General features: G+C 38.1%; 1 protein-coding gene across 1 annotated transcript in view; it reads left to right on the plus strand.

Moving 5' to 3' along the window:
- The window catches only part of ZC3H12B (zinc finger CCCH-type containing 12B), a 73,697-nt gene that overhangs the window by 42,279 nt on the left and 17,616 nt on the right, over window positions 1-13,802 (plus strand). Inside the window, exon 2 of the mRNA XM_043571045.1 lies at window positions 6,556-6,695. Coding sequence (XP_043426980.1) covers window positions 6,556-6,695 — 140 coding nt within the window. The remainder of the gene's footprint in view (window positions 1-6,555; window positions 6,696-13,802) is intronic.

Here is a 13,802-nt window from a genome sequence, read left to right on the forward strand (position 1 = left end):
AAAGAAATTGGCATTAGAAAACATAAAATTGTCATATTCAACAGCAAATATTACTCTTGTATTTATTTCTGGTTTTAGACTGTGTTTGGAAAGACACACTTTATAGCACTGCCAACCTAGGTGCAATGAAATCTATACCCTTCCTCCAAATTCCCCCTTTAATGGCAATTCTGATGATTTTCCTGAGTTCATGTTATTCTTATATTTACCAGCACTATAACAGTGGGAAAAATAATATCTGGACATCTTCCCTATCTGCCTGTTGGATCCATCCAATATTAACCCTTTAAGATCCATAGGCTTGCCCAATTTATCCATTGTTCAACTTTTTAGAAGCAGTGTGGTAGCTATTTCTAAGGCTACCTTGGAGTGTATTGGCATTTAAATATATTTTCCTTTCCTTTTTTTTTTCTTAAGTGTTTTGACTTTTAGTAGTGTTTGCTTTATGGTACATACTAAAGAATAAAACATGATTAAAATGTGTTTGGAAATATTAATGAAAGAATTTAATATTTTTTATCATGTGCCTCAAGAGTGATTAAGACAGTGGGAAGTCCAGCCATGTATGTATTAATGGGCCTCTGAGATTATGTATGAATTTACCCAAAGGGAATAATAAAATTGGAGCTAATTTCTCTTGTAGTTCAGTGATCACCAGTGAGCAAGTAAGAAATCTAAAGAGAGAAACCCCATTATATTGTCTTAATTAACCTTTTAGAAAAATGATTATTCTTTGCTGATGAGTCTTAACAGGCAATATCCACTTTATTGTACTAGAATTGGTACATGTAATGTAATGTATGCCAATTTGTTTTGCCATCCAAGTTGTTTAATAATTATAATTTAGTGTGGTTTATATATATGTCAGAACATCAGACTCCATGCTAAGAAATTATAATTTTCCACAGGCAAACAAGGCATAAATCTAGTACACTATGAATTTTTAATATGATGACAATAAATATACCTTTTCCCAATTTATCAGTTAATTTTCCCTCTTCAAATTACAAATCAAATAAATTTATGTTTGAGTTTTTAAGTTTTTACAATGTTTACACCTACAAATAATTATAATGAAATATCTTCTGTTTTTGTTTTTTTTTAATATATGAAATTTATTGTCAAATTGGTTTCCATACAACACCCAGTGCTCATCCCAAAAGGTGCCCTCCTCAATACCCATCACCCACCCTCTCCTCCCTCCCACCCCCCATCAACCCTCAGTTTGTTTTTAGTTTTTAACAGTCTCTTATGCTTTGGCTCTCTCCCACTCTAACCGCTTTTTTTTTCTTTTTTTCCTCCCCTCCCCCATGGGTTCCTGTTAAGTTTCTCAGGATCCACATAAGAGTGAAACCATATGGTATCTGTCTTTCTCTGTATGGCTTATTTCATTTAGCATCACACTCTCCAGTTCCATCCACGTTGCTACAAAAGGCCATATTTCATTTTTTCTCATTGCCACGTAGTCTTCCATTGTGTATATAAACCACAATTTCTTTATCCATTCATCAGTTGATGGACATTTAGGCTCTTTCCATAATTTGGCTATTGTTGAGAGTGCTGCTATGAACATTGGGGTACAAGTGCCCCTATGCATCAGTACTCCTGTATCCCTTGGATAAATTCCTAGCAGTGCTATTGCTGGGTCATAGGGTAGGTCTATTTTTAATTTTCTGAGGAACCTCCACACTGCTTTCCAGAGCAGCTGCACCAATTTGCATTTCCACCAACGGTGCAAGAGGGTTCCCATTTCTCCACATCCTCGCCAGCATCTATAGTCTCCTGATTTGTTCATTTTGGCCACTCTGACTGGCGTGAGGTGATACCTGAGTGTGGTTTTGATTTTTATTTCCATGATAAGGAGCGACGCTGAACATCTTTTCATGTGCCTGTTGGCCATCCGGATGTCTTCTTTAGAGAAGTGTCTATTCATGTTTTCTGCCCATTTCTTCACTGGGTTATTTGTTTTTCGGGTGTGGAGTTTGGTGAGCTCTATAGATTTTGGATACTAGCCCTTTGTCCGATATGTCATTTGCGAATATCTTTTCCCATTCCGTTGGTTGCCTTTTATTTTTCTTGGTTGTTTCCTTTGCTGTGCAGAAGCCTTTTATCTTCATAAGGTCCCAGTAATTCACTTTTGCTTTTAATTCCCTTGCCTTAGGGGATGTGTCGAGTAAGAGATTGCTACGGCTGAGGTCAGAGAGGTCTTTTCCTGCTTTCTCCTCTAGGGTTTTGATGGTTTCCTGTCTCACATTCAGGTCCTTTATCCATTTTGAGTTTATTTTTGTGAATGGTGTGAGAAAGTGGTCTAGTTTCAACCTTCTGCATGTTGCTGTCCAGTTCTCCCAGCACCATTTGTTAAAGAGGCTGTCTTTTTTCCATTGGATGTTCTTTCCTGCTTTGTCAAAGATGAGTTGGCCATACGTTTGTGGGTTTAGTTCTGGGGTTTCTATTCTATTTCATTGGTCTATGTGTCTGTTTTTGTGCCAATACCATGCTGTCTTGATGATGACAGCTTTGTAGTAGAGGCTAAAGTCTGGGATTGTGATGCCTCCTGCTTTGGTCTTCTTCAAAATTCTTTGGCTATTCGGGGCCTTTTGTGTTTCCATATGAATTTTAGAATTGCTTGTTCTAGTTTTGAGAAGAATGCTGGTGCAATTTTGATTGGGATTGCATTGAATGTGTAGATAGCTTTGGGATAGTATTGACATTCTGACAATATTTATTGTTCCAATCCATGAGCAGGGAATGTCTTTCCATTTCTTTAAATCTTCTTCAATTCCTTCATAAGCTTTCTATACTTTTCAGCATACAGATCCTTTACATCTTTGGTTAGATTTATTCCTAGGTATTTTATGCTTCTTGGTGCAATTGTGAATGGGATCAGTTTCTTTATTTGTCTTTCTGTTGCTTCATTGTTAGTGTATAAGAATGCAACTGATTTCTGTACATTGATTTTGTATCCTGCAACTTTGCTGAATTCCTGTATCAGTTCTAGCAGACTTTTGGTGGAGTCTATCGGATTTTCCATGTATAATATCATGTCATCTGCAAAAAGCGAAAGCTTGACTTCCTCTTTGCCAATTTTGATGCCTTTGATTTCCTTTTGTTGTCTGATTGCTGATGCTAGAACTTCCAGCACTATGTTAAACAGCAGCGGTGAGAGTGGGCATCCTTGTCGTGTTCCTGATCTCAGGGAAAAAGCTCTCAGTTTTTCCCCGTTGAGGATGATGTTAGCTGTGGGCTTTTCATAAATGGCTTTTGATGATCTTTAAGTATGTTCCTTCTATCCCGACTTTCTCAAGGGTTTTTATTATGAAAGGGTGCTGGATTTTGTCAAAGGCCTTTTCTGCATCGATTGACAGGATCATATGGTTCTTCTCTTTTTTTTGTTAATGTGATGTATCACGTTGATTGATTTGCGAATGTTGAACCAGCCCTGCATCCCAGGAATGAATCCCACTTGATCATGGTGAATCATTCTTTTTATATGCCGTTGAATTCGATTTGCTAGTAGCTTATTGAGAATTTTTGCATCCATATTCATCAGGGATATTGGCCTGTAGTTCTCTTTTTTTACTGGGTCTCTGTCTGGTTTAGGAATCAAAGTAATACTGGCTTCATAGAATGAGTCTGGAAGTTTTCCTTCCCTTTCTATTTCTTGGAATAGCTTGAGAAGGATAGGTATTATCTCTGCTTTAAACGTCTGGTAGAACTCCCCTGGGAAGCCATCTGGTCCTGGACTCTTATTTGTTGGGAGATTTTTGATAACCGATTCAATTTCTTCGCTGGTTATGGGTCTGTTCAAGCTTTCTATTTCCTCCTGATTGAGTTTTGGAAGAGTGTGGGTGTTCAGGAATTTGTCCATTTCTTCCAGGTTGTCCAATTTGTTGGCATATAATTTTTCATAGTATTCCCTGATAATTGTTTGTATCTCTGAGGGATTGGTTGTAATAATTCCATTTTCATTCATGATTTTATCTATTTGGGTCATCTCCCTTTTCTTTTTGAGAAGCCTGGCTAGAGGTTTATCAAATTTGTTTATTTTTTCAAAAAACCAACTCTTGGTTTCGTTGATCTGCTCTACAGTTTTTTTAGATTCTATATTGTTTATTTCTGCTCTGATCTTTATTATTTCTCTTCTTCTGCTGGGTTTAGGCTGCCTTTGCTGTTCTGTTTCTATTTCCTTTAGGTGTGCTGTTAGATTTTGTATTTGGGATTTTTCTTGTTTCTTGAGATAGGCCTGGATTGCGATGTAGTGCAGAAGATCGATTCAAGTTATGTCTGAAGGGAGTTCTCTGTACCTCTTGGATTTCAATGCCTTCTTCCTTCCCCAGTTCAGGGAAGTTCTCAGCTATTATTTCTTCAAGTACCCCTTCAGCACCTTTCCCTCTCTCTTCCTCCTCTGGGATACCAATTATGCGTATATTATTTCTTTTTAGTGTATCACTTAGTTCTCTAATTTCCCCCTCATACTCCTGGATTTTTTTTATCTCTCTTTTTCTCAGCTTCCTCTTTTTCCATAACTTTATCTTCTACTTCACCTATTCTCTCCTCTGCCTCTTCAATCCGACCCGTCGTCGTTTCCATTTTGTTTTGCCTTTCGTTTAAAGCGTTTTTCAGCTCCTCCTGACTGTTCCTTAGTCCCTTGATCTCTGTAGCAAGAGATTCTCTGCTGTCCTCTATACTGTTTTCAAGCCCAGAGATTAATTTTATGACTATTATTCTAAATTCACTTTCTGTTATATTATTTAAATCCTTTTTGATCAGCTCACTAGCTGTTGTTATTTCCTGGAGATTCTTCTGAGGGGAATTCTTCCGTGTGGTCATTTTGGATAGTCCCTGGCATGGTGAGGACCTGCAGGGCACTTCCCCTGTGCTGTGGTGTATAACTGGAGTTGGTGGGCAGGGCCGCAGTCTGATCTGATGTCTGCCCCCAGCCCACCGCTGGGGCCACAGTCAGACTGGTGTGTGCCTTCTCTTCCCCTCTCCTAAGGGGGCGATTCACTGTGGGGTGGCGTGGCCTGTTTGGGCTACTTGCACACTGCCAGGCTTGTGATGCTGGGGATCTGGCATATTAGCTGGGGTGTGTAGGCAAGGTGCACAGGGGCAGGAGGGGCAGGCTTAGCTCGCTTCTCCTTAGGTGATCTGCTTCAGGAGGGGCCCTATGGCAGTGGGAGGGAGTCAGATCCGCTGCCGGAGGTTTGGCTCCACAGAAGCACAGAGTTGGGTGTTTGAGCGGAGGGAGCAAGTTCCCTGGCAGGAACTGGTTCTCTTTGGGATTTTTGCTGGGGGATGGGCAACAGAGATGGCGCTGGCGAGTGCCTTTGTTCCCCACCAAACTGAGCTCTGTCGTCCAGGGGCTCAGCAGCTCTCCCTCCCTTTGTCATCCAGCCTTCCCGCTTTCCGAGCAGAGCTGTTAACTTATGACCTCCCAGATGCTAAGTCGCGCTTGCTGTCAGAACACAGTCCGTCAGGCCCACCGCTTTTGCAAGCCAGACTCGGGGGCTCTGCTTGGCCGGCGAGCCTCCCCTCCGCCCCGGCTCCCTCCCGCCAGTCCGTGGAGCACGCACAGCCTCGCCGTCCTTCCTACCCTCTTCCGTGGGCCTCTCGTCTGCGCTTGGCTCTGGCGACTCCGTTCTGCTAATCCTCTGGCGGTTTTCTGGGTTATTTAGGCAGGTGTAGGTGGAATCTAAGTAATTAGCAGGACGCGCGGTGAGCCCAGCGTCCTCCTACGCCACCATCTTCCCTCATCCCCATATCTTCTGTTTTTAAATCATATTCTATTATAAAAGCAATACTTAATTTTTTTGAAAAAAAATTTGGATTAAGAAATAAAGTACTTATAATCCTCTCACACAGAATGACTCTTTTTATTAATAGTTTGATGTGTCTACTTCCTAGCATTTTTTCTAAACTTATATATAGACTTTCTTCTACAAAATTGGGATTACATTATTTATACTCTGTATCTTTTTTCTTCCCTGTGTATTATATTGTGAGAATTTCTCAAATCTTAACATTTTTAAGAATGTGGGTTTTATTAACATATTATATTTAACTAAATGTACAACTATTTTTAGTCAGCATTTATGTGTGTATCATTTTTGCTGTCAATGTTATTTTTAAGGTAATATATGTGCCTAAAACTCATCTCCAACTGATCTTACATATAACCTTTATCTAAACATCTGGTTACACCTCTTCTTTCCTATTCTGTTGTGAATATCTTAATCTTCTAAAATAAAGTGGTAGTAGAAACAGAAAGAAGAGAGAGAAAATTGAAATAGTGGTAGAAAGTAGCCACGAATGTTGCTATAAATTCAGAGTCGTTATTAAACATTTGGGGCCTTGAAGAAAGGTGTAATAATAATGGAAATATTTTTAATAATTGAATAAAAAAGAACTTGATTTGATGTTTTTAAAAATACATCTTTAGCACCAGCAAGAAATAAAATTTCTGTTGTTAATGTCTTGTTACTAAGAATAAGCCTGTTTGGAGTATTTCCTTGCTACCTATTGTCGATCCTTTATCTTTTCATTATCTTCCTAAAGCCATGGGAATAAAGAAGAATTCTCCTGCAGAGGAATACAACTTGCTGTGGACTGGTTTCTAGACAAAGGCCATAAAGATATTACTGTATTTGTGCCTGCATGGAGAAAGGAGCAATCCCGTCCTGATGCACCAATTACAGGTACTATTTCAAATAAGACATTTCTGCCCATCCAGAGGCAAAGATAGCAAGATATTTGGGGAAAAGATGATCCCAACTTAGATAATTATTTTATAAGTTTATTAAGTATATTTAAAATATCTTATATTAAGTGTATTTTTATTTGAAATTTATATTTATTTTAATTTATATATTTAACTTCAAGTTAGTTAACAGAGTGTGGTAATGGTTTCAGGAGTAGAACCCAGTGATTCATGACTTATAAATAACACCCAGTGCTCTTGTCAAAAAGTGCTCTCCTAAATGCTCATCACCCATTTAGCCAATCCTCCCAACCTCCACCCCTCCAGCAATCCTCAGTTTGTTCTCTGTATTTGAGTGATATCTTTTATTGTTTGCCTCCCTGTTTTTACCTCATTTTTCCTTCCTTCCCCTATGTTCATTTGTTTTGTTTCTTAAAATCCACATAATGGTGAAATCATATGATATTTATCTTTCTCTTACTGACTTATATTTGGCTTAGCATAATAAACTCTAGTTCCATCCATGTTGTTGCAAATGGCAGGATTTCATTATTTTTAGTCACCAAATAATAAGCCTTTGTATAATATATATACCACACTCTCTTTATCCATTCATCAGTCGATGGACATTTGAGCTCTTTCCATAATTTGGCTATTGGTGATAGTGCTGCCATAAACATTGGGGTGCATGTGCCACTTTGAATCAAGAGTTTTGATCATTTGGATGAATACCTACTATTGCAATTGATGGGTCATAGGGGAGTTTTATTTTTATTTTTTGGAGCTACCTCTATATTATTTTCCAGAGTGACTGCACACATTTGCATCCCCACCAACAGTGCAAAAGGGTTCCCTTTTCTCTGCATCCTCACCAACATCTATTGTTTCCTATGTTGTTAATTTTAACCATTCTGACAGGTGTGAGGTGGTATCCCATTGTGGTTTTGATTTATATTTCCATTATGGTGAGTGATATGGAGCATCTTTTTATGTGTCTGGTAGCCATCTGGATGTCTTCTTTGGAAATGTGTCTGTTCATTTCTTCTGCTCACTTTGTCACTGGATTATTTGTTTTTTGGGTGTTGAGTTTGATAAGTTCTTTATAGACTTTGGATACTAGTCCTTTATCAGAAAGGTCATTTGCAATTATCTTCTCCCATTCCAACAGTTGTCTTTAAGTTTTGTTGATTGTTTCCTTCACTGTGCAGATTTTTATCTTGATGAGGTCCCACTTGTTCATTTTTGCTTTTGTTTCCCTTGCCTTTGGTACATGTCTAGTAAGAAGTTGCTGTGGCTGAGGTCAAAGAGGTTGCTGGTTGTTTTCTTCTTTAGGATTTTGATGGTTTCCTGTCTCACCTTTAGGTCTTTTATCTATTTTGAGTTTCTTTCTGTGCATGGTGTATGAAAGTGGTCCAGGTTCATTCTTATGCATGTTGCTGTCCAGTATTTCCAACACCATTTGCTGAAGAGACTGTCTTTTTATCCATTGGACATTCTTTCCTGCTTTGTCAAAGATTAGTTGGCCATACATTAATGGGTTCATTTCTGGGTTCTCTACTCTGTTCCATTGATCTGTCTCGTTTTGTGTCAGTACCGTACTGTCCTGATGATTACAGCTTTATGATACAGCTTGAAGACTGGAATTGTGATACCTCTAGCTTTGGTTTTCTTTTTCAAAATTACTTTGGCTATTTGGGGTATTTTCTGGTTCCATATAAATTTTAGAATTACTTGTTCTAGCTCTGTGAAGAATGCTCGTTTTATTTTGATAGTGATTGCATTGGATGTGTGGATTAGTTTGGGTAGTTTAAACATTTTAACAATATTTGTTCTTCCAATTCATGAGTATACAATGCTTTTTTTATTTATTTGTGTCTCTAATTTCTTTTATAAGATTTCTATAGTTTTCAGTGTACAGATATTTTACCTCTTTGGTTAAGTTTATTCCTAGGTATCTTATGGTTTTTGGTGCAGTTATAAATGAGATCACTGAAGAGTGAAATTTTGACTTCTTCCTTGCTGATTTGTATGCGTTTATTTCTTTTTGTAGTCTGATGGCTAAGGCTAAGACTGCCAGTACTATGTTGAACAGCGCTGAGAGTGGACATCTCTGTTGTGTGCCTGCCCTTAAAGGGAGAGCTCTCAGCTTTTCCCCATTGAGGATGGTATTAGCTGCGGGTCTTTTGTATATGGCCTTTATGATGTTGAGGTATGTTCCTTCTCTACCGACTTTCTTGAGGGCTTTTTATCAGGAAAGGATGCCGCATTTTGTCAAATGCTTTTTCTGCATCTGTTGAAGGATTATATGGTTCTTATCCTTTATTTTACTAATGTGGTGTATCATGTTGATTGATTTGTGAATATTGAACCAATCCTGCAGCCCAGGAATAAACCCCATTTGATCATGGTGAATATTTTTTTAATGTACTGTTGAATTCAATTTGCAGGTATCTTGTTAAGATATTTGCATCCAGTTTTATTGGGGATATTGGCCTGTAATTCTCCTTATTAGTGCAGTTTTTGTCTAGTTTTGGAATCAACATAATGCTGACTTCATAGAACGAATTTGGAAGATTTCTTTCCACTTTTTGGGGGGGGGATTGTTTGAGAATAATAGGTATTAACTCTGCTATAAATGTCTGGTAGAATTCCCCTGGGAAGCCATCTGGCCCAGGACTCTAGTTTGATGGGAGATTTTGATAACTAATTCAATTTCTTGGTGGTTATTGGCTTGTTCAAATTTTCTATTCCTTTCTCTTTCAGTTTTGGTAGTGTGTGAGTTTCTAGGAATTGTCCATTTCTTCCAGATTGCCCAATATGTTGTCATATAATTTTTCATAGTATTTGCTTATAATTGTTTGCATTTCTGCAGTGTTGGTGGTGATGTATCTTCTTCATTCATGATTTTATCTATTTTAGTCCTTTCTCTTTTCTTTTTGGAATTATGACTAGTGATTTATCAATCTTGCTTATTCTTTCAAAGAAACAGCCCTATTTGTATGTTCGTTTGTATGTTCTGTTTGTTGTTGTTTGTTGTTGTTGCGTTGTTTCAATATCATTGATTTCTGCTCTAATCTTTATTATTTCCCTCCTTCTGCCTGTTTTAGGCTTTATTTGCTGCTCCTTTCAAGCTCCTTTATGTGTAAGGTTAGATTTTTTTTTGAGAAAGGTTACCTTTCTTGCTTCTCAAGAGAGTCCTGAATTGCTATATACTTTTCTCTTCAGCCTGGTTATGCTACATCCCAAAGGTTTTGGATTGTCATGTTTTCATTTGCTTACATATATTTTTAAATTTCTTATTTAATTTCCTGGTTAATCCATTCATTCTTTAGTACAATGTTTTGACCTCCATGTATTCAAGGGCTTTCCAAATATTTGTGTGTGTGTGTGTGTGTGTGTGTGTGTGGTTGATTTCAAGTTTCAAAGCACTGTGATTAGAAATTATGCATGTTTAGGGGTGCCTGGGTGGCTCAGTCAGTTAAGTGTCCAACTTTGGCTCCAGTCATAACCTCACAGTTTGTGAGTTCAAGCCCCGTGTCAGGCTCTGTGCTGTCAGCTCAGAGCCTGGAGCCTGCTTCAGATTCTGTGTCTCCTTCTCTCTCTGTCCCTCCCCCACTTGTGCTCTGTGTCTCTCAAAAATACATAAATGTAAACAGTTTTTTAAAAAAAATTATGCATGTTTAGGACAGCAACATTCAGAAGAATGAAACTAGACCACTTTCTTACACCATACACAAAAATAAACTCAAAATGGATGAAGGACCTGAATGTGAGACAGGAAACCATCAAAACCCTAGAAGAGAAAGCAGGAAAAAAACCTCTCTGACCTCAGCTGCAGCAATTTCTTACTCGATACATCCCCAAAGGCAAGGGAATTAAAAGCAAAAATGAACTATTGGGACGCCATCAAGATAAAAAGCTTCTGCACCGCAAAGGAAACAATCAACAAAACTAAAAGGCAACCGACGGAATGGGAAAAGATATTTGCAAATGACATGTCGGATAAAGGGCTAGTATCCAAAACCTATAAAGAACTCACCAAACTCCACACCTGAAAAACAAACAATCCAGTGAAGAAATAGGCAGAAGACATGAATAGACACTTTTCCAAAGAAGCTATCCAGGTGGCCAACAGACACATGAAAAGATGCTCAACATCACTCCTCATCAAGGAAATACAAATCAAAACTACAATGAGATATCACCTCACTCCTGTCAGAGTAGCTAAAATGAACAAATCAGCAGACTACAGATGCTGGCAAGGATATGGAGAAATGGGAACCCGTTGCACTGCTGGTGGGAATGCAAACTGGTGCGGCTGCTCTGGAAAACAGTGTGGAGGTTCCTCAAAAAAATTAAAAATAGAACTACCCTATGACCCAGCAATAGCACCGCTAGGAATCTACCCATCAGGAGTGCTGATGCATAGGGGCACATGTACCCCAATGTTTATAGCAGCACTTTGAACAATAGCCAGTTTATGGAAAGAGCCTAAATGTCCATCAATTGACGAATGAATAAAGAAGATGTGGTTTATATATATACAATGGAATACTACTTGGCAACGAGAAAGGATGAAATCTGGCCATTTGCAGCAACGTGGATGGAGCTGGGGGTATTATGCTAAGTGAAATAAGCCAGGCAGAGAAAGACAGATACCATATATTTTCACTCATATGTTAAGACTATGGGGGGGGAAGGGTAAAAAAAAGTTACAGAGCGGGAGGGAGGCAAACCATAAGAGACTCTTAAGGACTGAGAACAAACTGAGGGTAGATGGGGGTTGGGGGAGAGAGGAAAGTGGGTGATGGGCAGAGAGGAGGGCACTGGTTGGGATGAGCACTGGGTGTTGTATGGAAACCAATTTTACAATAAATTATATTAAAAAAAAGAAAAAAGAAATTATGCATGTTTTGGTCTTGAACTTTTTGTACCTGTTGAAGGCTGATTTGTGACCCAGTATGTAATCTATTCTGGAGAATGTTCCATGTGCACTCAAGAAGAATGTGTATTAAGCTGCTTTAGGATGAATCATTCTGAATATACGTGTTAAGTCCATCTGGTCCAGGTCATCATTCAAAGCCATCATTTCCTTATTTTCCTTTTTTTTTTTTTTATTTTCTGCTTAGATGATCTGTCCATTGTTCTAAGTGGGGTATTAAAGTCCCCTATCTTTATGGTATTATTATCAATGAGTTTTGTTATGTTTGTTATTATTTGATATATATTTTTGGGTCCTTCCATGTTGAGGGGCATAAATATTTACAATTTTTAGCTCTTCTTAAGGGATTAACCCCTTAATTATGCTATAATGCCCTCTTCATCTCTTGTTACAGTCTTTGTTTTAAAATCTAATTTGTCTGATATAAGTATGGCTACTATGGCTTTCTTTTGACCTCCATTAGCAAGATATATGGTTTTCCATGCCCTCATATTCAATATGCAGTTGTGTTTAGGTCTACAATGAGTCTCTTGTAGTCAGCAAATAGATGGATCTTGTGTGTGTGTGTGTGTGTGTGTGTGTGTGTGTTTTAATCCATTCTAATACTCTATGTCTTTTGATTGGAGTATTTAGTTCATTTACATTCAGAGTGATTATTGAAACATACAAATTTAGTGCCATTATATTTTGTGTAAAGCTGGTGTTTCTGGTGATGTTCTCTGGTCCTTTGTAGTCTTTGTTGCTTTGTTCTTCTTTTTCTCCACTCAGAGTCCCCCTTAAAATTTCTTGCAGGGCTGGTTTAGTGGTCACAAATTCCTTTAAACTCCTTTAGTTTTTGTTTGGGAAAATCTTTATCTTTCCTTGTACTCTGAATGACAGCCTTGCTGGATAAAAAATTCTTGGCTGCATATTTTTACCATTCAGACCATTGAATATTTTCTTCCTCTATCATCTGACCTGCCAATTTTCAGTGGACATATCTGCTGCTAACCTTATGTGTTTACCCTTGTAATCTAATGACCTTTAGTCCCTAGCTGCTTTCAGAATTTTCTCTTTATCTTTGTTCTTTGCACATGTCACTATGTTATCTCATGTTGTTCACCTGTTTTTGTTGATTTTGAGGGGTGTTCTCTGTGCCTCTTGGACTTGGATGCCTGTTTACTTCCCCACTTAGGTTAAGTTTTCAGCTATAATTTGTTCAAATAAACCTTCTTCCCTTTTCCCCATTCTTCTTCTTCTGGGACTCCTATGATACATATATTGTTTCATGTTATGGAATCACTATGTTCTCTAAGTCTCTCCTTGTGATCTAATACTTTCAACTGTCTCTTCTTTTCAGCTTCATTTCCCCCATAATTTTATCTTCTATATTACCTATTCACTCCTCTGCTTCTTCAATCCTTGTTGTGACTGTATGCAGTTGGTTTTGCATCTTAGTTATATCATGTTGTATTTCAACCTGACTGGTTTTTAGGTCTTTGATCTCTGCAGCAAGGGTTTGTGTGGTGTCTTCTCTGTTTTTGTTTTTGTTTTTTTTTTCAAGCCCAGCTAGTAGTCTTATGACTGTTGTTCTAAACTCTTGTTCAGATATTTTGCTTATATCAGTTTTGAGCAAGTCCCTGGCTGTAATTTCTTTTGACGTTTCTTTTTGGGGAAAATTCCTGTCTTGCAATTTTTGCTAAGTTTCTGCCTTTGCATGTTTTAAAGGCTTGTTATGTTTACTGCACCTGTGAGTACTACTATATTAAAAAAGGCCACACACTGTCCAGGGCCTGGCATCTCAGGTAGTGTTTCTGGTGTGTGCTGTGTGCATTCTGCTATTGTGTTTTGGCTGCTCTTCCCACTGGCCAGCCCTCTACAGACTCCTCCTTGGTTGCATTGGGTTGTGTTTGGACCTTTAACTAGGTATGCTTTGATTTGTTTATTAAAATAAGCCTGGGAAAAAAGGAAACAAGAGAAAACAAAATATGACCCCCAGAAAAGATAAAAGGAAAGGAAACAAAAAAAAACATAGTATCCAAATCTATAGGGCTGATTCCAGCAAAAAGAATGAAAAAATAGAAAAAAATAAAAGAGAAACAAAGACAAGAATAAAAAAGCCTGATCCGAAACCAGAGAAAATGAAAACAAACAAACAAACAAACAAAAAAACCTAGGAGCCTG

Source organism: Prionailurus bengalensis, chromosome X (assembly GCF_016509475.1).
Source record: "Prionailurus bengalensis isolate Pbe53 chromosome X, Fcat_Pben_1.1_paternal_pri, whole genome shotgun sequence".
NCBI classification, from domain to species: domain Eukaryota; kingdom Metazoa; phylum Chordata; class Mammalia; order Carnivora; family Felidae; genus Prionailurus; species Prionailurus bengalensis.